This window comes from Diplodia corticola (assembly GCF_001883845.1).
Source record: "Diplodia corticola strain CBS 112549 chromosome Unknown scaffold3, whole genome shotgun sequence".
NCBI classification, from domain to species: domain Eukaryota; kingdom Fungi; phylum Ascomycota; class Dothideomycetes; order Botryosphaeriales; family Botryosphaeriaceae; genus Diplodia; species Diplodia corticola.
The window spans coordinates 214,243-238,381 of NW_017971482.1; the positions used below are offsets into that span (position 1 = coordinate 214,243).

The following is a 24,139-nucleotide window of genomic DNA, read 5'->3' on the forward strand; positions in this document are numbered from 1 at the left end:
GATGCTATCGAACGCCTATCCCAAAACTTAAACAAGCGGCGCATGGATGCCATCCGCCAGGTTCTAGTATACATTTACATAGTATAGAATCGGTCACCAAAATCACCGAGTCCAGGGACGATGTAGCTAGAAGTATGTTAGCTCGACTTATCAGACCACAACGTAGGAGGCTCACTTCTTCTCGTTCAGTCCCTGGTCGACAAAAGCGGTGATGACGCGGACCTTGGGGAACTGCTGCGCAAAGTTTGCGGCGCCCTCGGGGCTGGCAATGAGGTTCAGGAAGAGGATGCGATCCTCGGGCACACCACGAGACTTCAAGACATCCACAGCCATGAGGGCCGAACCGCCTAGTTTTGCTTGGTCAGCTTTCATTGTCACTCTTCATAGACGGTCCTGAACCTACCAGTGGCGAGCATGGGGTCCAACAAGAGCACCCAGCGGTCCGCAATGTCCTCGGGCAGCTTGTCGTAGAAAAGCTTGGGCTTGGCAGTCTCCTCATCGCGCTGGATCAGGATCTTGCCTATCCGCACGGAACGGCAGCAGTCGCGGAGACCCTGCTCCATGGACTCGCCGGCGCGCATGATGGACACGCCGCATATCTTGCCCTCGAACTGCACACCCGAGTATTGCGTGCCGAGGGGCGTGGTGATGGTGTGCTCCTGGACGGGCAGGTGGTTCAAGCCCTCTTCGACCAGGAGGCGAATGATACGGTTGGAGTAGAAGATGAAGTTGGCGCGGTCGGTGTTCTTATCCCGGATCATACTGTGCGCGCGTGTCAAAGGCTGTCATGGCATTCAAGGTGGCGGGCGGACGCACGTTAGAAGGGCAATGAGCTGAGGCGTCTGCGACAGGATGTGAATGTTATCGTGTGACACCTGGGTAGAGACGGTGGCGGTCGGCTTCTCCGTGGCCGGGCGGTAGTCGGGACCCATGCATTTGGAGGGCGCCTGTTCAGCTTGGGAGGAAGGCATTGTGTGCTTGCTGCAGCTGTAAAAGCTTTGGTAGGGCTGAAGGAAGGCGGATTCGTTGTTTCAATGCGGACAGGCTTGCAAGCTTAGCGGGGGGAGGGGGTTGTGAGCGGAATGGAGAAGTGGGAGGATCCAGGAAATGGCGGCGCCCAGGGGAAGTATATAGCGGGAGCTCGCGATACTGCCCTCGTGCTCAGGTCTGCCGCAGATGCATTAGATGGCCGTCGGCGAGCTCCTAGGACGATACCCTCCCCGTGGGATGCGCAACCCCACTGAGGAAGCGATTGGCGGCAAGGGCACAGGGTCTAGGCCGCATGCGGCGGGCGGTGTGCGGCGGGCGGGCCCGTTCTGCGGCGCGGAAGAGCGTCCTTGTGCGTCGGTGCTCAGCGGTCGCATCGCCGCAGGCGCGTCAACAAGCCTGCTGCAGCATCAACCCTCGCCGCGCGCATCGCGACACTGCACACCTCCGACCCGCTGCACCTTCCGCCTGTCGCCCCACACCTTCCACTCGTGCCCGATTGCTCTGGCTTCCAGCTGCTCGCGTGCTTCCCGGAAACCTCGCACCACGCTGTCACTCTGACTCGACTCACACGCACCTGCCTTCGGCTCCGGAAATACCACCACCAACTCATCTGCGGCACCATTGGCCCGCCTGCTGTCGCCATTCCCTCTGGGCTCTGCAATGACATGCGCATGCTGAACGCTTGCGTTTTCGAAGCCGCTCCAGCCTGCGAGGCCGCTGCCTCTCACTTCCGGTAAACAATGGACTTCCCACAACGGCGGAAGAAGGCTGCAACCTACGGCAAAGCGTCGCGCAACACGGGCTTTAAGCTCTTCAACGAAGCGCCGTCACCCGAGAAGCCGCGTCTGTCAAAACCCTCGTGGACCGCAAGCAGGGAATACAACATCTCGTCGCGCCAGGATGTCGCGCCCGCTAGAGATGCCCCGGAAAAGGCGAAGGCTGACTCCATGTCCATATTCGACATGCCCTCTTCCGACGAAGATCTTTCTCGGCCCTCGAAACCTGCGGCAAAGAAACTCCCGACCAGGAAGACTGCGCCGCAGACTGTAGCGAAGGCTGGGAACGTGTCTTCCGAGGATTCTGCGTCTGAACAGCTACACAAAGAGGTTGCAGCCGCAGAGGCCAAGAAAGTCTTCCGGGAACGAAGTCCGTCCGTAAGCAGGCATGCAGAGAAGCCTGTTGGGAAAAAGGCATCCACAAGTGGAAACCAAGTGGTGCGCCGTGACCCCGTTGTTTTGATACGCGGTACACGACCAGAAATGGCGAAGCAACCCTCGGGCAAAAGGTCTCTCGACCTGGTTGAAACATCGGAGGATGACATTAATGCAGTGGCTGCCGTCAACGAGCGGCCTAACAAGTCCATCAAGAGCGTGCAGACGGCAGGTCATCAACGGCCAGAACTCAAGCATCCTGCTACCGGCTCATCCACAGACGAATTGGCTGGCCCGTCTCAGAAGGATAATACCAAGCCAGCAAAGAAAGCGCGACCTACAACCGTCGTAATGGGGATACGGACCGCACGTCTGCAGAAGAATGAGTTAGAAAATGCTCCGACAAGCCAGACAGACGCACTCAAAACGTCTGCGACGTCTGCAACGTCTGCAACTCAGGCAATCAGATTAGCAAGAGCACGACGGAGCGAGTCAAACCCCATGGTTTCCAGAGTTTCAGTTCAAAAAGGGAAGTCTGCACCAACGCTGCTACAAAAAATGCTGCCCTCGCCAGAGACCAAACCCTCCAGCCCTGCCGAGTCACTCCAATCTCCGCCATCACCTGACTTGCCAAGCGATGATGAAGAAGAAGACGATGAAGCACCGACACCAGCGACGCCGCCCGGCAGGACATCAAAATCACCCTTTGGAACAGTGACCCCGCGACAACACAAGGCGTGGAGCAAACTTCTGGATGAGGACGACGCTGTAGCAGGGAGCCCGAGTGCTCTCAACCTCAATGAACTCAAAATAGTTCAATCTGTCAAATCCCGAAAAACCATGCTGCAACGATCTAGCTCCGACATGACACACACGTCTGGTAACAGGCGACGACGTCTAATAGACACGTTGAAACAAGATACAGATTCAGAAGAGAGTGATGAAGATGAATCCATGACCGATACCGATGAGACAACTTTCCCCAAAGTTGAGAAGAGCAGTCACAACCGAGCTCCTGCTGGCCTATCTTCAAGAAGCTCCCAATGTACTGGACCAAACTCAAGCTTTTCTCAAGAAGCCACATCATCTCAACCATCAGTTCCAGGCAACGCAGGTCCAAAGCTTACCTACGCTCGCACAAGATCATATCTTAACGAGAGTAGTCTCGAGGATGAGCTACTGCTAGGGCTTCCTAGCTTTGAGAATCTCGGTCCATCGCGTAGAGCACCAGCTCAGGCTGACCTGGATGAACTCGAAGACGGTACCAGCGGTATGCGGAACATTCATGAACTCCGGGCTGCAGGAACTGCGCGACGTGTCGTGGACGACATCGAAAATCTTCTCGATGACATTGAGGAGAAGAAAGTGAACTCTCTGTCGCGGAGACGCAGTGCTCTGATGGAGTTGTGCGCGAAATTGACCGATAAGTCTTATGTTAGTCGCATGGTCGATCACAGCCTGGACAGCCGACTTTTCCACTTTTGTGGTACAACGACGGATCCTATTCTTGGGTTCTTCGTTGCTTGTGCGATGAAGTTCATGGTGTTGGCCGAAGCACCAAAGACGTCTGTTGCTGCCATGTACAGTGCTGGATGTCTGAGGACGCTAGCTGGATTGCTCAAGTATGATTCCGACATAACAAAAATCGCAAGAGAACGTCGCACCAACATGTCCAAGGTCGCGCAAGGCATGCTGGGTGATTTCCGGTCGCAGGTGGTGAAGAGTATCTGGCCCGAAGAACAACTCGATGTCGTCTCCCCACGAGCTGTCGCACTGAAGAGCTTGGAATCTGTAGTGCGCAGGCTAAGGGAAAGCGGGAACTCTGAGGATATCCTTGGCTTCCGGGCTTTTGCAGACGTGGCGGCCATCTCCAAGGAGCCAGCGCACAAGCTGGCTTCAGGATCTGCCTCGACTTCGGACGCTGCGCTGCTGGAGCTCACACTGTCAATCCTAGAATCTGGCTCTCTGAATGCGTCAGCCTGGACCAACTCCTCTACGGATGCCGACGCATCCATGGGCCAGCTTGCAAGTTCCATTGATGCAGTCATCAGCACGGGATCGTCATTGACCGACCAGTTGGAAGCACTCAGTCTTCGTCTCACGTTGAACCTGACAAACAACAACCCTGAAGTCTGCAACGTATTTGCTCGGCCAACGCTCATACAGAACCTGTTGCGCTCGATAGACAACAGGTGTCGTGCTTTGGGGGACCCATTGGATGAAGAAGAGCACATCAGGACTTTGGACCGTCTCATCCTCACACTTGGCGCAATGATCAATCTCGCCGAATTCAGCAATGAGGCACGAGTGGCTTCCATGAGAGATGGCGACGACCTGCTTAATTCCCTCGTGCGGGCTTTTCTTGAGGGCATGGAGCGAGCTGCTCAAGCAGACTCGATGGAAGAATCCCAATCCAGCGTTGCGTACGGCTACCTCGCTGTTCTGCTTGGGAATCTTTGCCAGAACTGGGCAGTCAGAGAGAAAGTCCGCGCCAGACTACCGCATCAGCGCTTGGATGTGCTGATCCACGCCGTCGAAGAATTCATCTTCGTCCATCAAAAGGTTGACAAAGAAGCATTTGATGGCGAAGAGGGCAGAGAGGTCTGGGCAAACTACACGGCAAGGCTGCAGGGAGTGATCGACAGGCTTCAAGGACGGCAAACCTAAGATTCGACAACAAAACGAAGAATCAACCGGACTGGCCCACTTGGGAAATCCCTCCTATAGTGAGCGGTCATTGTGTTCAAGAGCGTTTTGAGTGTTCCGTTGGATGATGAACGGTGGCGGTGGCTTATGGGAGGAAATTCGAGATACCCGATACCCTGAATAATGACTTGGAGAGGAAGAGCAGCCATCTTTGCGGTTGCATGTTTGGCGGCTTGATGTGGGCTGAGACATGCAGCGTCATACATCTTGGAGGCACCACTAGGTAGTATTCTCCCCCTTGGAAGAAAAATGGTCAAGGCTGCAGATAGACCATCACACTCGTTGATCTAGATAACCCCAGTGCCTTGCCTTTCGGATCTGTCGGGGCCCAGGCTTCAGTTGGGTGTGGATCTCTCGGTTAAAGCAGCCAATGCAGCATCCGTGCCTTTCTCCAACCGTCGGGACCTCTTTCCCACATAGATGGCGGTAGATCCGCCAGCCGTGGCTATCGGAATATGCCTGAGTGGTGGAGCCGTAAAGGTGGTCGCTGCGCCAGTGAAGGCAACTTTATGTTCTTCTGACTCTCAGTGTACTGCAGCACAGCCATCATTTCAAGTGCTGAGACGGGGGGTTACAAGGGCAGGGTCGATTGCAGTCATGGAAAAGGCGGCGCGCGGCTTCAATTACATGGCATGGTTATAAAGCTGCACAGAGATGGTGAAAGCATTGATCCGGACGGATATATTTGGCTGATCTCTCCCCACCGGATGAATGCTTCCACAGCACGTGCCTCTTTTCTCTCTTTTTTTTCTTGAAAAAAAAAAGAGAAAACTACTCCGCAACATGCATCGTTTGAAATTACCTTTTCCAATAGCTAAATGTAGGAGGACTGTGAGATGCTGCGGCATCTGGGTGGCATGCCACCTGATGTGACGCGGGCACCTCCGCGGCCTCGAAGCATGGGGCAGACGACGCAAAGACTCGGGGTCCGGCGGTCCAGCCCTGCGGATATTGCGTCACGATTCAAACTCGACCTTTGTGCTCGTCAAGGCTGCGGTCGCACAAGCTGCCCTTGCAGAACGCGGGCTGGAGCAACGGCAGCTCACATCTCACGTACAGGCGCGGCTTGGCAGCGTCGCGGGAGCGCACTGGAGGCAGCCGGACGAATGGTGTGGCTTGTTTCCATTACTCGATCAATTGTGGAACGGGCAGCCTCTTAGGTAAAAGACGACAGGCTGCCATCGTAGGGTTGCAGCTTCCACCTTTTCTTTCTTTTGCCTTGCGCCTGCGAGAGTCTGCCAGTTGCCAGCTTGCAGCTTTCCCGTCTGCCCGCTGTGCCATCATAGGCTGGTCCTGCTGTCGTCGTCACCGCCTGACTTGCTAAGCTGCTGCGCGCCAGTCCCAAACACCCTCCACGCCCGGATCCCCTCGAATTGACGTATCCTTCCTCTCCCCCCTTCCTTGCGAGCTCTTTTCTAGTACCCTGGATTATTCCTTCGTCCACCTCGCCTACGACAAACCCCGCCCGCGTGCGAAGATGCCTGCGCCTCCGAAACAGCGCAAGATTGCAATTGTCGGCAGCCGCTCTGTCGGTACACCGTCCCGCTCCCCTTTCGCTCTCCCCTCTGCGCCCCGCAGCCGGCACAGCCCTCGCTGACCACCGCCTTGCTCCGGCTCCCGCAGGCAAATCCTCCCTCACCGTCCAATTCGTAGACGGCCACTTCGTCGAGAGCTACTATCCCACCATCGAGAACACGTTTAGCAAGGTTATCCGCTACAAGAGCCAGGACTATGCCTGCGAGATCATCGACACGGCCGGCCAGGTACGTCTCTACTCGCCGAGAGGGTGCGGCGGCAAGAGGGGTTCACACGGAAGCCGCTTGGCCGAGTGAGACGTCGAGCAGGAGCAGCTGTCCACCCACGCCCAGGAGAACGGGAAGCGCTGTGGCTTGGAGAAACAATGCCCCTGCTTCGCTGGTGTCAAAGGACAAAATGGCTGACGAGCGAGCGTTTCTGCCCTGCAGGATGAGTACAGCATCCTGAACTCGAAGCATTTCATCGGCATCCACGGCTACATGATTGTCTATTCGGTCGCTTCCAAGCAGACGTTCGAGATGGCCCGCATCATCCGCGACAAGATCCTCAACCACCTGGTAAGCTATGCCCCAACAGGCCATCCTTGGACGCCCAAACGCCACCGCTCGCTGGCCCGCTGCTCAAACTTCCCGGTCTCCGTTGTCTCACCCCCCTCCACGAGTCAGAAGTGACCAGGTGTGATGCCGGACAGGGGAGAGTGCAGGGCGACCGGTAAATCGGGCAGCAGGTGGCAGAGAGAACACATGTTAACGCTGCAACCTTCTGGAACACAGGGCACGGAATGGGTTCCGCTAGTCATTGTCGGCAACAAAAGCGACTTGCGCCCGGAACAGCGCCAGGTCACGGCCGAGCAGGGCAAGGCGCTTGCCGAGGAGTTCAAGTGCGCGTGGACCGAGGCCAGCGCGCGCTACAACGAGAACGTGTCCAGAGCGTTTGACCACATGATCGGCGAGATCGAGAAGAGCCAAAACCCCGGCGAGGCACCCGCCGGCGGCAAGTGCACAGTGATGTAAGTAGACAGAGGGGAACAGAGCGGGGCTGGATGCTTGATTGATTGTTGGCGTTGAGAATCCTGGGGAATTTTTTGAGTCACCGGCGGAGAAGGCTTTGGGTCCTGCACGTGACGGGAGTAAGCGGGCGGGCTTTCACTTGTTGGATTCGTTGCAAAGTACCTAGAGGCGTTGGGAGGACAGGGATTGGGGACATCTGGTCTTTTGCGTGGATAGTTCAACATTGGCTAGAACGGCGACTTTCAGCTCCATCCTGGCTTCGAGAACTTCAGCGTCGCAACTCGCAAGCCACCGTCCGCACTGTCGGAGTCGCCTTGTCTCACCTCGACGCCGTCCAGGTCGGTGGAAAAGGGCTGGAAAAGGGCTGGAACATGGCGACTCACCCGCCTTCACACCCTGCATCCCATTCAACCGCCATGCACCCGTTCTGCCGGCCAAACGATTTTCCCGGCAAAGCGTTCGTCCCGTCATATTACTAATATCCGCGCTTCTAAAAACTTGGCCGGGGTTGCGGCAAAGGCTCGCATCGCGGAAGAAGCATTGTCAGCAACCACTCGCCATGTTCACTACACGAGCTGCTGCGCCGCTCAGGCTGGCGCGTCACGCAACCATCAGGCCATTCAGCACCTCGCGCCCGCTCGCCCGCCTGGACCTCTCCTACGACTTGCACGAGCCGCCCAAGTCGCAAGGGTCCTCGACGACTGTCTCTGAAAATGCTCCGATTATTATTCTGCACGGCTTGTTCGGCTCCAAGAGAAATAACAGGAGCATAAGTAAGTACGGTCTCTTTTGCCCGCCCTCTGACGACTCCAAGATCTCTTGCGCTTACGCGATTGCGCAGGCAGCTGTCCCGCGATTTGAACCGCCCCATCTACGCCGTCGACCTGCGCAACCATGGCGACTCGCCGCATGACCCCCGCCACGACTACACGGCGCTTGCAGAGGACATGGAGGGCTTCATCGAGCACCACCGGCTGAGCGGCTCCACGCTGATCGGGCACTCGATGGGCGCGAAGACTGTCATGGCCGTGGCCCTGCGCCGGCCGGAGCTGGTCCGCGACCTGATCCCGGTGGACAACGCACCCGTAGATGCGGCGCTCAAGAGCGACTTTGCGCAGTACATGAAGGGCATGAAGAAGGTGGACGCCGCCCGGCCCAAGAAGCAGAGCGACGCCGACGCCATTTTGAAGCCGTTTGTTGAGGACATTGGAGTGCGCATGTTCCTGCTGTCGAACCTGGTGCGCGCCCCGGGCAACGACCACCTGCAGTTCAAGATTCCCGTCGGCTACCTCGCCAACGCGCTCGACAACATGGCCGATTTCCCCTTCACCAACCCCGACGAGACGCGCTTCAGCAAGCCGACGCTGTTTATCCGCGGCACCAAGAGCCACTACGTCCCCGACGAGACCATCCCCATCATCGGCAGGTTCTTCCCGCTGTTCAAGATGAAGGACGTGGAATCCGGCCATTGGGTCGTTTCTGAGAACCCTGAGGGTTTCAGGCAAGGTATGTGAGATCTTTTCCTATCTTCCCTTACACATTCTTTGAGTCCTGTCTTCCGTGATCGCTCTTCCCGCATCGCCAGGCCGATCAATGGCATGCGCCCTCGTCACAATCGACTCGTCGATCCTTGTCCTGCGGGCAGTGCGTTCGCGGAAGGGATGAGGCATTCGTGAGGCCAGTCAGCCGCGCAGGAGCCACTGTTTGATGTCAAGGCGCGCGATCTGCGCATCCCGATCCGGATTGAAAAATACCGGCTTTTGGGGCCGCGGACGAACCCCCTGAATACCGGACGGCGGAAAAGCAAAGCAACAGCTTTTCCGCACGGGCGCTACCTTCCTGCTCAGCCGAATATGCTGACGTCGCGACAGCTGTCCTCGAGTTCCTGCAGGATCAAGAGTAAGAACCTTTGTTTCCGCGGGCCCCGAAGGTGCGAAGGGGAAAAAAAAATTGCAGCACGTTGCGCGCAGCGACGAGGGCGATGTCGCTGGTGCCCCATGACGACAGGTCGGGGACGCTTCGGAGCTTGCGAGCAGATCAGAGGGTGCACGTGGAGACTGGATGGATCTCTTCTAATCGCCCTGGCCATTGACTAATCCGCCGAGCGAAGACTTTGTACGACTCGTATAATACATTATTAGATAGACTGCGCATAGAAGGTGGACCGGAATAGACAACCCGAGCAATCATGAGAAATTCCTCGAATGGCCCTGCGTGCCCGCACCACCACGGCCTTCGGCGAATGGTGTACTGTGTATACTACGTAGGGAGGCGAGCCGGCGGCGCGGGAGATCAGATAAGAAAGTTTTATCGGCGGACCAGGCTCGGCGTCGCTTCACATACGGTGTGGCTTGAGCCTTGCAAAGTAGGCGTCCTAGCTCCCAGAGCTTGTCGCTGCTGGCCCGACGTCACCGCGCGGGTGGGTGAGACCCAGGCAAGCTTTCACAGGGCAGGGTGCCATGCAGCGTCGGTGCTCGCTGCGGAACATGCACGCGTGCGGCATGCCGAGCAGGAGGGGATCCGGCAGCATGCCAATAGCTCGTCGCCCACCGGGGCGGCTGCGCTCTGTCAGCGCATGGAGCCGCCGTGGTCAGCACGTCAGGACGCCTGGGCTTCTTCGAGAGGGGCCTGGACGGCGCCCCGCGGAGCACCGAAAGCAGCGGTGTTTGGAAGCACCCAAGGCCACCACCCACCCTGCCGACGCTGGCGGGGACTGCAGCTTGGGCAGGCGGCACGCTACGGCCTACACCGGCCGAGGCGGACGTGGCATTGACGACGGGTGGGTCGCTGAGAAAGCGGCGGGCGGAGTTTTGGAGTTAACGGACGCAATTTCTTTGAGGGGGCGATGACTGATGCACGACGGCTAAAACCATGGCGTCCGGTCATCGGGGGGCACGCATTTATTGACGAGAGCCCGCGAGGCGGGCGAGGGCTGGGAAGCGCCGTCGTCCATCCAGCTGTCGCAATCCACACGTAGCATTGGCGCCGATCCTGTGATTGTGCTAAAATTTCCTTCGGATCTTCTGGTCCCCGCTGCCTCAGTCGTGCGACGGGCTGGGAGCACTGTTGCGCGAGCGAGGAAGCGCCGCCCGCCGCAGCAAACGTCACTGCTCCGAAGCGTCCGCCCGCCGCTCACTAAAATCAACCCCACCAGGATCTCAACGACTTCTATCCACCCACGCCCGCCCTCTCCGTCGACCTTTCTGCCCGGACTTTTTGCGTCTGCCTCCCGTCCACTCATCTCCCCCCCTCGAATCGCCCTTTTCCCCCCTACAACACTCCTGCCGAACCCCGCTTCCAACAGACGCAATGGCCGACACGCTGATCCAGCCTGATGTCGAGGCCAACGCTGGGTGAGTAGCTGCCCCTCGATTTCCGCCCTGCGCCCGCCACCCGATCCGACGGCGCCTCGCTCCCCCGCCCCATCGCGTCGCAGGCGCAGCTGCCCATGGAATCCCAAGTGGTTTTCTCAACGCATTGGCGGCTGTCGGGCGCGACGGGCGCGCGAGACGGTCTCGCATTGGGAGCTGTTGCGGAGCTAAGAGGGCTAACCGCGCGACCGCCAGCACCATCGAGCTCAAGGACAACACCATCGTCGTCGTCCTCGGAGCTTCTGGCGACCTCGCCAAGAAGAAGACTGTAGGTCCCGCTCCGGCCCTCGGGCCATCTGCAGGTTCCCGCCGATCGATTGCTGACCTTGTTTCCCCCGCCACGCAGTTCCCCGCGCTCTTCGGACTCGTAAGTGTAACGCAGCTGTAGTGCAGCCCAGCAGAAGGCCTGACAGGCTTGGCAGTTCCGCAACAACTTCCTTCCCGCCAATGTCAAGATCGTCGGATATGCGCGGACGAAGATGGACCACGAGGAGTACCTCAAGCGCGTCAAGTCGTACATCAAGACGCCCACCAAGGAGATGGAGGAGCAGCTGGAAGAGTTCTGCAAGTTCTGCAGCTACGTTTCCGGCCAGTACGACCAGGACGAATCGTTCATTAATCTGAGGGGCCACCTCGAGGGCTTGGAGAAGGGCAGGAAGGAGACGCACCGCGTCTTCTACATGGCCCTGCCCCCCAGTGTCTTCATCACCGTCTCGCAGCACCTGAAGCGCAACTGCTACCCCAAGAGCGGCATTGCCCGCGTCATCGTGAGTGGCACCACTGCCGGGATGTGGAGTTAGGGGCTAGGCTGACAGCGGAAACAGGTGGAGAAGCCTTTCGGTAAGGACCTCGGAAGCTCTCGTGAGCTCCAGCGCGCGCTGGCGCCCGACTGGAAGGAGGAGGAGCTCTTCCGTATCGACCACTACCTGGGCAAGGAGATGGTCAAGAACATCCTCATCCTTCGGTTTGGTAACGAATTCTTCGGCGCTACCTGGAACAGGAACCACATCGACAACGTCCAGGTACGGCGAGGTTGGATTTGCGAGAGCCCTTCAGCTGCTGACTTCGCACTAGATCTCTTTCAAGGAGCCTTTCGGCACCGAGGGCCGCGGCGGCTACTTCGACGAGTTCGGCATCATCCGCGATGTCATGCAGAACCGTGGGTGTTGTGACTCGTGTAGCTCGATGCATCAGCTAACTTTGACAAAGACTTGTTGCAGGTGCTGACCCTGCTGACCATGGAGCGCCCCATCTCCTTCTCTGCCGAGGACATCCGTGATGAGAAGGTCCGTGTGCTGCGCGCCATGCCCTCGATCGAGCCCAAGAACGTCATCATTGGCCAGTACGGCAAGTCGCTCGACGGCAGCAAGCCTGGCTACAAGGAGGACGACACCGTTCCCAAGGAGTCTCGCTGCCCCACTTTCGCCTCGATGGTTGCCTACATCAAGAACGAGAGATGGGATGGCGTTCCCTTCATCCTGAAGGCGGGTAAGGCTCTCAACGAGCAGAAGACGGAGGTCCGCATCCAGTTCAAGGATGTCACGTCGGGTATCTTCAAGGACATCCCTCGTAACGAGCTGGTCATCCGTGTCCAGCCCAACGAGAGTGTGTACATCAAGATGAACTCCAAGCTCCCCGGCCTCAGCATGCAGACGGTCGTTACCGAGCTCGACCTGACCTACCGTCGCCGCTTCTCCGACCTCAAGATCCCCGAGGCCTACGAGTCGCTAATCCTCGATGCCCTAAAGGGTGACCACTCCAACTTTGTCCGTGACGATGAGCTCGACGCAAGCTGGAGGATCTTCACCCCTCTGCTGCACTACCTGGACGACAACAAGGAGATTATCCCCATGGAGTACCCCTACGGTGAGCCCGTTCGATGCTCTCGATGCGTTCCATCACTTTGCTAATTCTACTTGTAGGCTCCCGTGGTCCTGCCGTTCTCGACGACTTCACCTCTTCGTACGGCTACAAGTTCAGCGACGCTGCCGGCTACCAGTGGCCGCTGACGGGCGACCAGAACAAGCTCTAAGCGACTGGTTGCTGGGAATTACATAAATGAAATCTGGCTTTCGTTTTTGGTTCAATGAAAAAAATACCAATAGAGCAACCAAATGTACGGCGCCCGAACAGTTCATTCAGTCCCGACCGGAGAATCAGGGAGACCGTCAGAACGACGAACTTTTGGGGAATGCACAGGGTCTTGTTTGGTCGTTTTGGCTTTTTGCGCTTTTCAGTTTTTCTTAAGGGCGGTATTTACCCTGCTCGGACATGTGAAAGAGCATGTAATGGAGTCCATGACAGCCTGGCAATGAATTCTTTTCTGATGAATCCTGAATCCGACAGTTTGGATGTGATAAGTGATTTCACTGATGGTGTAGATTATCCCTCAGGGTGCCCTACCGAGCTGCATGTTTTAGTGCAACCTAGCTAGGGTATGCCGTCATGCTAAAAAGCTCGCTCGGGCCGAGTGCGCGGCTGGATTCTGGTCTCTCCCGCTCTCTCTCCAAAATTTCCGGCGCCCGCCGCCAAGTGCACCACCAGCTTCCGCCGCAGCAACGCTTTTTCCTGCACTCACTCTCGCGCTTCCTCGTCCCGGCGCCTTGCACCTACCAATTGCTCAGCTATATCGCCACTCACTCGATTCAAGGCACGCGCAATCCCCTCTCACGCGAGCGAACCCTTTCCCGACGGAGGTCCGACGACTACCTAGTTATACCTTACTTACCACGACGATAACGAATAAAAAACCCTCATCTCCAACCACATCGCACGACTAAAAGGGCACGGAAAAGAAAAGGAAAGGGAAAACCGAAAAAAAGGAACAAAACGGGAAAGAAAGAGAAATCATGGTCAAGCGCACGAGTCCGAACATCATCATCACCGGCACGCCGGGCGTGGGCAAGACGACGCACGCGGAGCTGCTGGCGCAAAACTGCGCGGGGGAGCTAAAGCACCTGGCAATCAACCAGGTGGCCAAGGAGCGGGATTGCTACGATGGCAAGGACGAGGAGTTGGGGAGCTGGATCGTGGACGAGGATAAGGTATATTTTCTCTCTCTCCCCTCCCTCTCTGTCTCTCTCCTCTTCGAGACTATATGCTTTAATTTTTTTTCTAACAATGGCTGGTCATTCTTGGTTTCTTATTTTTTTTTTGCTGACCCTGTTACCTCCAAACAGCTCCTCGACGCGATCGAGCCGGACGTGCTCAAGGGCGGCAACATCATCGACTGGCACGCGTGCGACCTGTTCCCGCGCAGCTGGATCGACCTGGTGGTGGTGGTCCGCGCCGACGGCACGCTGCTGTACGACCGGCTGAAGGCGCGCGGCTACGGCGACAAGAAGCTGGAGGAGAACATGGACGCCGAGATTATGCAGGTGCTGCTGGACGAGGCGCGCGACGCCTTCGACGAGGAGATCGTCGTCGAGCTGCGCAGCGACTCGGCGGACGAGGTCGAGGCGAATTGCGACCGCATCGAGGCGTGGGTGAGGCAGTGGAAGGAAGAGCACAAGAATGGGGTGGAGGGGGTGAGTGGGTTGGGTGGGGAGGAAGAGGAGGACGAGGGGGAGGTGGACGAGTGATGAAGGAATTCACACTCGCTTTGCTTTTTGCTTTTGACGTGATGGTGGTTGGGAAAAGTGGCATTCTGCATATACCCGTCTATCGGCTTGTGGGACTTGGGGTTATCTACTGATATGGGTAAAGGGATAGTTCTTGGGTGGCGTTTTTTTTTATGACTCTGGATAGACAAAAGAATTTCTCCCATAGCGGCAGCATCATGGTCTGCCCTCTCTCTTCTTTCTCCTCCCTGAACTCTTCGTTTCCTCTCAGTCGACGTTGGTCTTCAGCCACTCCTTCAGCTTCTCGAGAGCCTTGCCGCGGTGCGAGATCTTGTTCTTCTCGACCTTGGGCATCTCGGCGTACGTTTGGCCCTCGTACTCAAAGGTAGAATCCCAGCCGAAGTTGGTGGGGCCGCGCGACGGCACGATCTTGCCATCCGTCCGGCCCTGGAAGAGGATGGGCTCGCTGCCGGGGCCCTCGCAGTAGGCGAAGGTGCAGACGGCCTGCGCCGACTTGTCCTCGAAGCCGTCAAGCATCTTGTGGAGGTTCTGCACGCCGATGGACTGCATGAACCATTTGCTGAGGGGACAGGGAGACAAAGTCAGAGCTGTGGGAATTGGTACGGGGATATGTGAGAGGGGGCGTTCTGGGGTTGATGCAGGTAAAATCTTACATGTACGGCCCTGGAAGGTCATTCATGGCCTTGAAGCAGAGGCAGGTATCCTCAACAAGGACGGGGCCGCCGACCTGTAGCATGGGTCGTAAGTTTATTGCATTCAAGGAATGAGTGGGCGGCTGGGACGAGCAATGAGAGAGATACGTACGTGCTCGGCAGCTCGCTTGGCCTTGTCGAGTGTCACCTCCTCGACGGTGCCCTGAATCTCAACCAGGTCAACGCTCTGGCTGCGCAGCTCGACGCCGCTGTCGGCCAAGATGGCTTTGACCTCGAGGAGCTTGTTGGCGTTGCCGGTGATGAAGTTGAGCTCCTTTGGGGCCATTGTGAGTGGAATTTGCTGTTTTCGAGAAAGCCAACGGACTCGGTTGTGAGAACACGAGGCGGCGTTCCAAGTTTTGTTGTTGTGTCTGTGGTGCGGTTGCTGCTGATGAGGATGCAAGTTTGGTGCAGGACGTGGAGGTTTAAATATATGTGAGCACAGACACAGCCTGGAGGGCTGAGGAAAGTCGATGTTCGTGCCGCATCCAAGCCACCACACCACCGTCTCGCTGTGACTCCTCATTCTTCGCCCTCGATCCACCCCCCGTCCAGCTGCGCTACATTGGTGATTAGGCAATCGCGCTCTTATTCCGCGTAGCTGAGGAAGCCGGAGCATGGTGCCTCTTGCGCATTGAGAGCCGCCGCTTCGCTTGTTCAGCCCGCTCGCTACTTAGGCGGTCACCGCTTTCGGCACCGGTGGCAGACACCGGCAACAACAAACCTGTCTCGTTCACCACATCTGCCATCGACCACGAGCAAATATGGCGCTCGGCTTGGCGGTGTATCTCGAGCGCAAGACGCTGCTTTGGAGCAGCGCCTGGGCTCTGACTGCCTCAGCGCTGGTCATCGCGAAGGGCTGGATCGCTGGTGAGTGGAAACTCACCCCTCCCCTTTCCCCTGTCCGACCTGAGGTTTTACATCGAACTCCGTCACGCGTTCTGTTTAGACTCTGTCGTTCTCTCTACTACTCGCTCGAAACGTTGCTGTCACAGCCCTCTGCCACCCAGCTCATTCTACTTGGCTGCATGGGCGGCCATGACTTTTCCACCGACGACACACAACGTGCGGGATTGAACATCAGGAACTGACACGAGACACAGTGCCTGAGCCAGTAAACTCCCTGGAAACGCCAATTCGTGTAGTTGGGGCACTGGTGGTCACCACCGTGATTCTGCTGTTGACCCGCATCTGGACTGGTGTCAAGTACCAGGATGCCTGCAGCAAGGCAGGCGAGAGAAGTCCCGTCCCTGTCCTGCCTTCCTCGGTTCCCTTCCTCGGCCATGCACTGCATCTCATCTGGGACGTAGACTCGTTCCTGAAGAAAGCCAGGTAAGTGCGCGTGACGCCAACATCTCCTGAATCGTGATTGATGGCCTTCACTAGGGATGATGTCACGCAGAATGTATTCGGATTGAGCCTTCTTGGCACGAGGCATGCCGTTCTGGGATCACCCACGGTGGTCGAATCGGTCGTAGCGAAAGAACGAGAAGGATTGGATGATCAAGCCTTTGTTTCTACTCTTCGCAAAAACATCTTTGGCGTCCCCACGACGGTTCCCGCGGACTTGTATGAGAAGGTCTTTACAGAATCGAACATGGAATCGCTTTCTGCAAAGGCCGTGGGTCTGCTGAAAGAAATCGTCCCGGACCTCATCACTTTCAACGAAAGCTATGTCGACCAACAGGCATGGGAACGGGCAAGCCTGACGACTGTGGTTGAGGCACCTGAGTCTGAAAGGGACCTCTCGGACTCGAACCTAGAGTATGTATGATTCATCCCCACGTTTGATTGGATGCTCACATCAGATGTCAGCATGCTACTCCAGGAATTTTCCGGCCATATCATCAACAGTTCTTTTGCAGGCATAGCTTTCATGGACGACTATCCCACGTTCAACGAGACTCTGCAAAGTTTCGATTCCAAAGCTTACATTCTGGGTACTGGTCATCCCCGTTGGGTTCCCGTTCCCGGCCTTCCGGCTGGCTACATCGCACGCAGGGCATTGCTCGCAAACATGAGCAACTTGCAAAAGTCCTACGACAGAGAGCTTGGAGGCGAAGACATCATCTCAAAGGAAGAAAACGTGGGGGATTTCTCAGCCGCTTTCACCGCGTCTCGACGCCTCTTCGCCGAACAAAACGTGCCCTCCGAAGTCCACCCCAACGCTCACCTCTACCTGTTCTGGGCCCTGAACTCGGCAACTCGCGACCTGGTCTTCTGGATGACGATCCACATCCTCGCGGAACCCGGACTGGCGGAGCGCATCCGCGACGAAGTCCGTCCGGTTGCTCGCGCCACGCGGCCGAAGAATGGCTTTGGGCTGATGGAGCCACCACGCATCGACGTCGATCTGGACGGACTGCGGACAAAATGCCCGCTGCTGCTGAGCTGCTACATGGAGACGGTTCGGCTGTACAACACAGCTTGGTCCATTGGCAAAGCCAAGCAGGACGTCGTGCTCAGCGACAAGTCGGCCGCCGGGGTTGCTGCGGAGTACGCAGTCAGGAAGGGCGAACACGTGGATGTGTCCAACGGGCTGCTCAACACGGACAGCCAGTACCGGAATGCGGAGAAGTTCATTGCAGACAGATTTGTGGTGCACGACGAGAAAGGAAAGGCGATCAGAGCAGACTGGGGGAGGGTCAAACACGACAACGGCATGTGGCGCATGGCGGGGTTGGGTGTGTTTGCACAGAGCCTTTGCCTGGCAACCGTGTCCACGGTGCTGGGCGTGTGGACGATGGAGCCGGTGGACAAGGCGGGCTGGAAAATACCGCGACGAGCCAACGGGCCGCTCACGGCGCGACCCAAGGGCAACGTGAGGGTCAGGATCGGGCGGGCGCCGCTGGCGAGCGAGTAGGGCGGGAAGGAGCGAGCGAGGGCTGGTTAGGGGGATGCGGGAGGGCTTGGGCGTAGTGAAATGATTCAAGGGCCATGGAGATTGGGATTGATCATGCCGATGACGTGCCCGTGGAGCAGCGGGAAATGGCCAAAAAACAAAGCGCGGCCGCAGCGGCCGCGGAGCGGGCGTTGGTTGACGGCGGGCGCGGCGGCACGGGCTTGGGCTAAAAGAGCTGCGCGGCGATGGAATAGGGTGTCAGGTTGACGGCACCAATCGCGGCAGCGCGTGCCGGCGCAGGGCAGGGGCGCTGTGAGACGCGAGGCGGGCATTTCTTCGCGCAAGGCACCGCGCCAGGCACGTGTGGAGCGTGTTGCCCGTCGCCCGGCCGAGCGCGAGTCGTCCTGGGGGTTGGCGGAGCGCGCGCTGCTGGCGGCGGAAGAGCTGCGGCCGCGGCGGAGAGCGGTGCAGCGGTGCCGCGGTGCAGCGGTGCGGTCTGTGTTGCCGCGGGCGCGGGCGCGGGCGCAGGGTCGCCGTGGCAGGTGGCAGGTGGCAGGGTCGGCCTTCAGGGGCTGCGCGGCCCAAAAGCGGTGAACGCGAGGACCCCGTGCGTGCAAGGTCCAGTTTCAAACCGTCGGGACAGCATCTCTAAATAATTGACGACCTCACTCAACGCGCTACCTGCAACTCCACCCTCTCGTCCCGCCCTCTCCAGCTGCCGCAATCCGCCTGCTACCCCCGCCCAGGCCCCGCGGATGCCTGACGTCCTCCGTCCCCTGTATCCTGCTTCGGTCGTTTGTTAGTGCAGGAGATCCGCCGGCCATCGGTCTGGAGTCGCCTGGGGCGCGCGCGTTGTCCTCCCTAGGAGTCCGCCCAACTCCCCGCCGCCCACCGAGTCCACACCCCATCCGCCTCCCTCCACAGAGAGCACGCCCGCGTGCTGCTCGCCACCGACAATGTCGCACTTTTACGAAATCGGCACGCGCGCCTGGCAGCCCGATCCCACCGAGGGATGGGTTGCCTCCGAGGTCGAGCAGAAGATCGAGGACGGGGACAAGGTCAAGCTTGTCTTCCGTCTCGAGAATGGCGAGGTGCGTCTCCGCCTGTGTCCTCCCGCCCGCTGAGCCCACGCTGACCCCCCGAGCAGGAGAAGGTGATAGAGACGACGACAGAAGCCCTCCAAGATGACAAGGACAGCACACTGCCCCCGCTCATGAACCCGACCATGCTCGAAGCCAGCGATGACCTTACGAACCTTTCACATCTGAACGAGCCAGCCGGTCAGCTCCGCCCGCCCGCCGCCGCCTGTCCAGAATCTGTGCTGACACTGGTGATACAGTGCTGCAAGCTATCAAGCTGCGCTATGCCCAGAAGGAAATCTACACATACTCCGGCATCGTCCTGATCGCCGCCAATCCCTTCGCTCGCGTCGATTCGCTATACGTCCCCGGCATGGTCCAAGTGTACGCCGGCAAGCACAGAGCTTCGCAGGCGCCGCATTTGTTCGCCATTGCCGAGGAGGCCTTTGCGTGCGTTGAGGCCCTTTCCCTGCTCATGATACAGCAAGTTGCATTTATTAACACAGTCCGCGCAGAGACATGCTTCGCGACAACCGCAACCAGACCATCGTCGTGTCCGGTGAGTCTGGTGCCGGTAAGACAGTCAGTGCAAAATACATCATGCGGTACTTTGCGACCCGCGAGTCGCCCGACAACCCCGGCCAGCGCAAGGCAAACTCAGACGCCATGAGTGAGACCGAAAAGCAGATCCTGGCCACCAACCCCATCATGGAAGCCTTCGGTAACGCCAAGACGACGCGTAACGACAACTCGTCCCGTTTCGGAAAGTACATCGAGATCATGTTCGACGAGGCGACGGAGATCATTGGCGCCAAGATTCGTGTCTACCTGCTGGAACGGTCGAGACTGGTCTTCCAGCCGTTGAAGGAGCGTAACTACCACATTTTCTACCAGCTTTGCGCCGGTGCCACGGATGCCGAGCGCGAGGAGTGGGGTTTGAAGAGCCCGGATGATTTCACATACATGAACCAGGGCAGCGCGCCGGTCATCGATGGCGTCGACGACAAGGCCGAATACGATTTGACCAGGAAATCCCTGGGGACCATTGGCGTCAACGACGAGACCCAGACCCAGATTTTCAAGCTTTTGGCTGCGCTGCTGCACCTCGGAGACGTCAAGATTACCGCCACTCGTACCGACTCCTCGCTCTCGCCCGAGGAGCCGTCGCTCGTTCAGGCCTCGAAGCTTTTGGGCATCGATGGAGCCGGCTTTGCCAGGTGGTGTGTCAAGAAGCAACTCATCACTCGCGGAGAGAAGATCACCTCGAACCTTACGCAAGCGCAAGCCATTGTCGTGCGAGACTCCGTCGCGAAATACATCTACTCGAGTCTTTTCGATTGGCTGGTCGACAAGGTCAACAAGAGTTTGGCCTCTGAGGAGATCGTCGCCGCTACGAAGTCCTTCATCGGTGTTCTCGATATCTACGGTTTCGAGCATTTCGCCAAGAACTCTTTCGAACAGTTCTGTATCAACTACGCAAACGAGAAGCTGCAGCAGGAGTTCAACCAGCACGTGTTCAAGCTCGAGCAGGAGGAATACCTCCGTGAAGAGATCGACTGGACGTTTATCGACTTCTCCGACAACCAGCCCTGTATCGACCTCATTGAAGGAAAGCTCGGTATCTTGTCCCTGCTTGACGAAGAGTCTCGTCTTCCCATGGGCTCCGATGAACAGTTCGTCACAAAACTGCACCACAACTACTCTGGTGACAAGCACAAGTTCTACAAGAAGCCGCGTTTCGGAAAGTCTTCTTTCACCGTCTGCCATTATGCGGTCGATGTCACGTACGAGTCGGAGAGCTTTATCGAAAAGAACAGAGATACCGTGCCAGATGAACACATGGAGGTCCTCAAGGCTTCGACGAACAAGTTCCTCGTGGAGATCATCGACACCGCGGCGTCGATCCGTGAGAAAGAGACTGGCGGCGGCTCGGCTGCCAAGCCGGGCACCGCTGTCTCTGCGGGTCGGAGAGTCGCGGTCAACCGCAAGCCCACTCTCGGTGGCATCTTCAAGGCCTCCCTGATCGAGCTGATGAACACCATCAACTCTACCGATGTCCACTACATCCGTTGTATCAAGCCCAACGAGGCGAAGGAAGCCTGGAAGTTTGAGGGACCCATGGTTCTCAGTCAGCTTCGTGCTTGCGGTGTCCTCGAGACCGTCCGCATCAGTTGTGCTGGTTACCCGACAAGATGGACGTACGAAGAGTTCGCTCTGCGCTACTACATGCTGGTGCCCTCTGCCCAATGGACGTCCGAGATCAAGGACATGGCCAACAAAATCTTGCAATGCGCCCTGAGCGACGAAAGTGGAAAGAAGGACAAGTACCAGCTCGGTCTCACCAAGATCTTCTTCCGTGCGGGCATGCTTGCGTTCCTGGAGAACAAGCGCACCGCTCGCCTGAACGGCGCTGCCATCATGATACAGAAGAACTTGCGTTGCAAGTACTACAGACGCCGCTATCTCGAGGCTCGTGAAGCCGTCATCTCCACCCAAGCACTCGTCCGTGGTTTCTTGGCAAGAGCACACACGGAAGAGATGCGGCAAGTCAAGTCTGCCACCACCATCCAGCGTGTCTTCCGTGGCTACAAGGACAGGAAGAGGTTCATGTACATCCGCAACAGTGTCGTCAAGTTCGACGCGGTTGCGAAGGGTTGGCTTCTCCGCAAGGGTCTCCTGGACAAGCGTTTCAGCGATGCCGCTCGCTGCATCCAGCGCAACTGGAGGTCTTACCGTCAGCTCAAGGACTGGAGGACTTACCGTCGCAAGGTCATCATCATTCAGAGCTTGTGGCGTGGTAGGAAAGCCCGTAGCGCCTACAAGAGTCTGCGTGAGGAGGCTCACGATCTCAAGCAAATCTCCTACAAGCTGGAGAACAAGGTCGTCGAGCTCACCCAGAGTCTTGGCACGATCAAGCAGCAGAACAAGACGCTCCAAGGGCAGGTCCAGAACTACGAGAGTCAGATCAACTCGTGGAAGAGCAGAACGAATGCGCTCGAGGCCAGGACCAAGGAGCTGCAGGCCGAGGCGAACCAGGCCGGCATCACCGCCGCTCGCCTGAGCCAGATGGAAGAGGAGTTCAACAAGCTCCAGTCCAACTACGAAGAGAGCACCACCAACATGCGCCGCCTGCAAGAGGAGGAGAGGCACCTGCGCGAGACGTTGAAGGAGACGACCGAAGAGCTCGAACACACCAAGCGTCGCTCGAGCCAGGTCGAAAGCGAGAAGATCTCTCTTCGCCAACAGCTCGCCGATCTCCAGGATCAGCTCGAGCTCGCTAAGCGGGCCGCACCCGTCAACGGTGATCTCGCGAACGGCAACCACGCGCCGGCAAGTGGTCTCATCAACCTCGTCTCTTCGAAGAAGCCCAAGAGAAGAAGTGCGGGCGAGCGCGCCGACATCGAGCGTTTCAGCGGCGCATTCAACCCACGCCCGGTGTCCATGGCTGTCACCGGACAATCGCTCCACAAGCAGAGCACTTTCTCGGGCTCCACCTTCACCCCCGGCTTGGACAACATCGAGTTCGAGCTCGAGAACATACTCTCTGACGAGGATGGCCTCAACGACGAGGTCACCATGGGCCTCATCCGCAACCTCAAGATCCCGTCGCCGAGCACGAACCCGGCGCCGAGCGACAAGGAGGTCCTTTTCCCTGCCTACCTCATCAACCTGGTCACTTCGGAAATGTGGAACAACGGCTTCGTCAAGGAGTCGGAGAGGTTCCTTGCCAACGTCATGCAGTCGATCCAGCAGGAGGTCATGCAGCACGACGGCGAGGAGGCCATCAACCCGGGTGCTTTCTGGCTCTCCAACGTCCACGAGATGCTCTCGTTCGTCTTCCTCGCCGAGGATTGGTACGAGACGCAGAAGACGGACAACTACGAGTACGACCGGCTGCTTGAGATCGTCAAGCACGACCTGGAGAGTCTGGAGTTCAACATCTACCACACGTGGATGAAGGTGCTCAAGAAGAAGCTGCACAAGATGATCGTCCCGGCCATCATCGAGTCGCAGTCGCTGCCCGGCTTCGTCACCAACGAGAGCAACAGGTTCCTCGGCAAGCTTCTCCAGTCCAACAGCGCGCCGGCTTACAGCATGGACAACCTCCTCAGCCTGATGAACAACGTCTTCAAGGCCATGAAGTCTTACTTCCTCGAGGACACGATCGTCACGCAGGCCATCACCGAGCTCCTTCGCCTGGTCGGCGTCACGGCGTTCAACGACCTGCTCATGCGCCGCAACTTCCTTTCGTGGAAGCGTGGTCTGCAGATCAACTACAACATCACGAGGATCGAGGAGTGGTGCAAGAGCCACGACATGCCCGAGGGAACGCTTCAGCTGGAGCACTTGATGCAGGCGACCAAGCTCCTGCAGCTGAAGAAGGCCACGTTGAACGACATTGAGATCATCCAGGACATCTGCTGGATGTAAGTGCCATCGCAGGTGTTGACGTGGGAATGACGGGCTGACGTGATTTGCAGGCTCTCCCCCAACCAGATCCAGAAGCTTCTGAACCAGTACCTGGTGGCCGACTACGAGCAGCCGATCAACGGCGAGATCATGAAGGCGGTCGCCTCCAGGGTGACGGAGAAGAGCGACGTCCTCCTGCTCACCGCGGTCGACATGGAGGACAGCGGACCGTACGAGATCGCCGAGCCTCGCGTCATCACGGCTCTGGAGACGTACACTCCATCGTGTAAGTGACCCAGGACAATGGCGGTGCGCAGATGCTGACGGACAAACAGGGCTGCAAACGCCGCGTCTCAAGCGGCTGGCAGAGATCGTGTCGGCGCAAGCCATGGCACAACAGGAGAAGTTGGAGTTTGAGCCGACCAACGGGCACAGCAACGGCGAGGTGCAGGGTCTTGCCATCAGCGAGGTGGACGGCATGTAGACGGGGTCGCACGACATTTCCTCACGACGGACTGACATTGAAGCGGATTTGGATACCGGTAGCTCCCACGTAATTTTTGAATCTCTTTTGCGGGGCGGGGGATATTGAGAGGAGGCATCTGCGCATGTATGGCATCTGGGAGCGCTGTTGTGTATCTGCAAGGTGCCGGTCGGCGTTGGCGTGGGGAGCGGCGTTCGGGATGGCAATGTCTTCGCGCTTGAGCATGCATGTCAAGGACACCACACGGGTTGTTGGTCGGGAGGTGGCTACGATGAGGGGGGAGGTCG

The 24,139-nt window shown here is 57.9% G+C and overlaps 8 protein-coding genes across 8 annotated transcripts; 6 read left to right on the forward strand and 2 right to left on the reverse strand.

Annotated features, from left to right (window-relative positions):
* Positions 1-74: 74 nt before the first annotated feature.
* On the reverse strand, positions 75-971 carry BKCO1_300075 (uracil phosphoribosyltransferase; the record flags this gene model as incomplete). Its single annotated transcript, XM_020274238.1, has 4 exons — positions 75-126; positions 176-347; positions 404-762; positions 817-971. The coding sequence occupies 4 exons, from the start codon at positions 969-971 to the stop codon at positions 75-77; spliced, it is 738 nt and encodes a 245-aa protein (XP_020134486.1).
* Positions 972-1,730: 759 nt separating this feature from the next.
* On the forward strand, positions 1,731-4,808 carry BKCO1_300076 (wings apart-like protein; the record flags this gene model as incomplete). Its single annotated transcript, XM_020274239.1, has 1 exon — positions 1,731-4,808. The coding sequence occupies one exon, from the start codon at positions 1,731-1,733 to the stop codon at positions 4,806-4,808; it is 3,078 nt and encodes a 1,025-aa protein (XP_020134483.1).
* Positions 4,809-6,324: 1,516 nt separating this feature from the next.
* BKCO1_300077 (abhydrolase domain-containing protein) lies at positions 6,325-9,296 on the forward strand (the record flags this gene model as incomplete). Its single annotated transcript, XM_020274240.1, has 8 exons — positions 6,325-6,379; positions 6,471-6,610; positions 6,812-6,940; positions 7,157-7,392; positions 7,560-7,850; positions 7,913-8,170; positions 8,235-8,899; positions 9,265-9,296. The coding sequence occupies 8 exons, from the start codon at positions 6,325-6,327 to the stop codon at positions 9,294-9,296; spliced, it is 1,806 nt and encodes a 601-aa protein (XP_020134484.1).
* Positions 9,297-10,702: 1,406 nt separating this feature from the next.
* BKCO1_300078 (glucose-6-phosphate 1-dehydrogenase) lies at positions 10,703-12,796 on the forward strand (the record flags this gene model as incomplete). Its single annotated transcript, XM_020274241.1, has 7 exons — positions 10,703-10,746; positions 10,960-11,131; positions 11,187-11,531; positions 11,589-11,786; positions 11,839-11,923; positions 11,974-12,630; positions 12,687-12,796. 7 exons carry the CDS (start codon positions 10,703-10,705, stop codon positions 12,794-12,796), a joined length of 1,611 nt encoding a protein of 536 aa, XP_020134491.1.
* An 817-nt stretch (positions 12,797-13,613) lies between these two features.
* BKCO1_300079 (pos9-activating factor fap7) lies at positions 13,614-14,345 on the forward strand (the record flags this gene model as incomplete). Its single annotated transcript, XM_020274242.1, has 2 exons — positions 13,614-13,808; positions 13,944-14,345. The coding sequence occupies 2 exons, from the start codon at positions 13,614-13,616 to the stop codon at positions 14,343-14,345; spliced, it is 597 nt and encodes a 198-aa protein (XP_020134492.1).
* A 246-nt stretch (positions 14,346-14,591) lies between these two features.
* Positions 14,592-15,323, reverse strand: BKCO1_300080 (ham1 family protein; the record flags this gene model as incomplete). The annotated part of the gene is made up of 3 exons (XM_020274244.1): positions 14,592-14,904; positions 14,999-15,072; positions 15,150-15,323. 3 exons carry the CDS (start codon positions 15,321-15,323, stop codon positions 14,592-14,594), a joined length of 561 nt encoding a protein of 186 aa, XP_020134634.1.
* Positions 15,324-15,801: 478 nt separating this feature from the next.
* Positions 15,802-17,900, forward strand: BKCO1_300081 (cytochrome p450; the record flags this gene model as incomplete). Its single annotated transcript, XM_020274245.1, has 4 exons — positions 15,802-15,907; positions 16,141-16,369; positions 16,424-16,801; positions 16,853-17,900. 4 exons carry the CDS (start codon positions 15,802-15,804, stop codon positions 17,898-17,900), a joined length of 1,761 nt encoding a protein of 586 aa, XP_020134633.1.
* Positions 17,901-18,835: 935 nt separating this feature from the next.
* BKCO1_300082 (class v myosin) lies at positions 18,836-23,852 on the forward strand (the record flags this gene model as incomplete). The annotated part of the gene is made up of 6 exons (XM_020274246.1): positions 18,836-18,970; positions 19,027-19,159; positions 19,219-19,408; positions 19,474-23,385; positions 23,440-23,654; positions 23,704-23,852. 6 exons carry the CDS (start codon positions 18,836-18,838, stop codon positions 23,850-23,852), a joined length of 4,734 nt encoding a protein of 1,577 aa, XP_020134632.1.
* Positions 23,853-24,139: the final 287 nt, after the last annotated feature.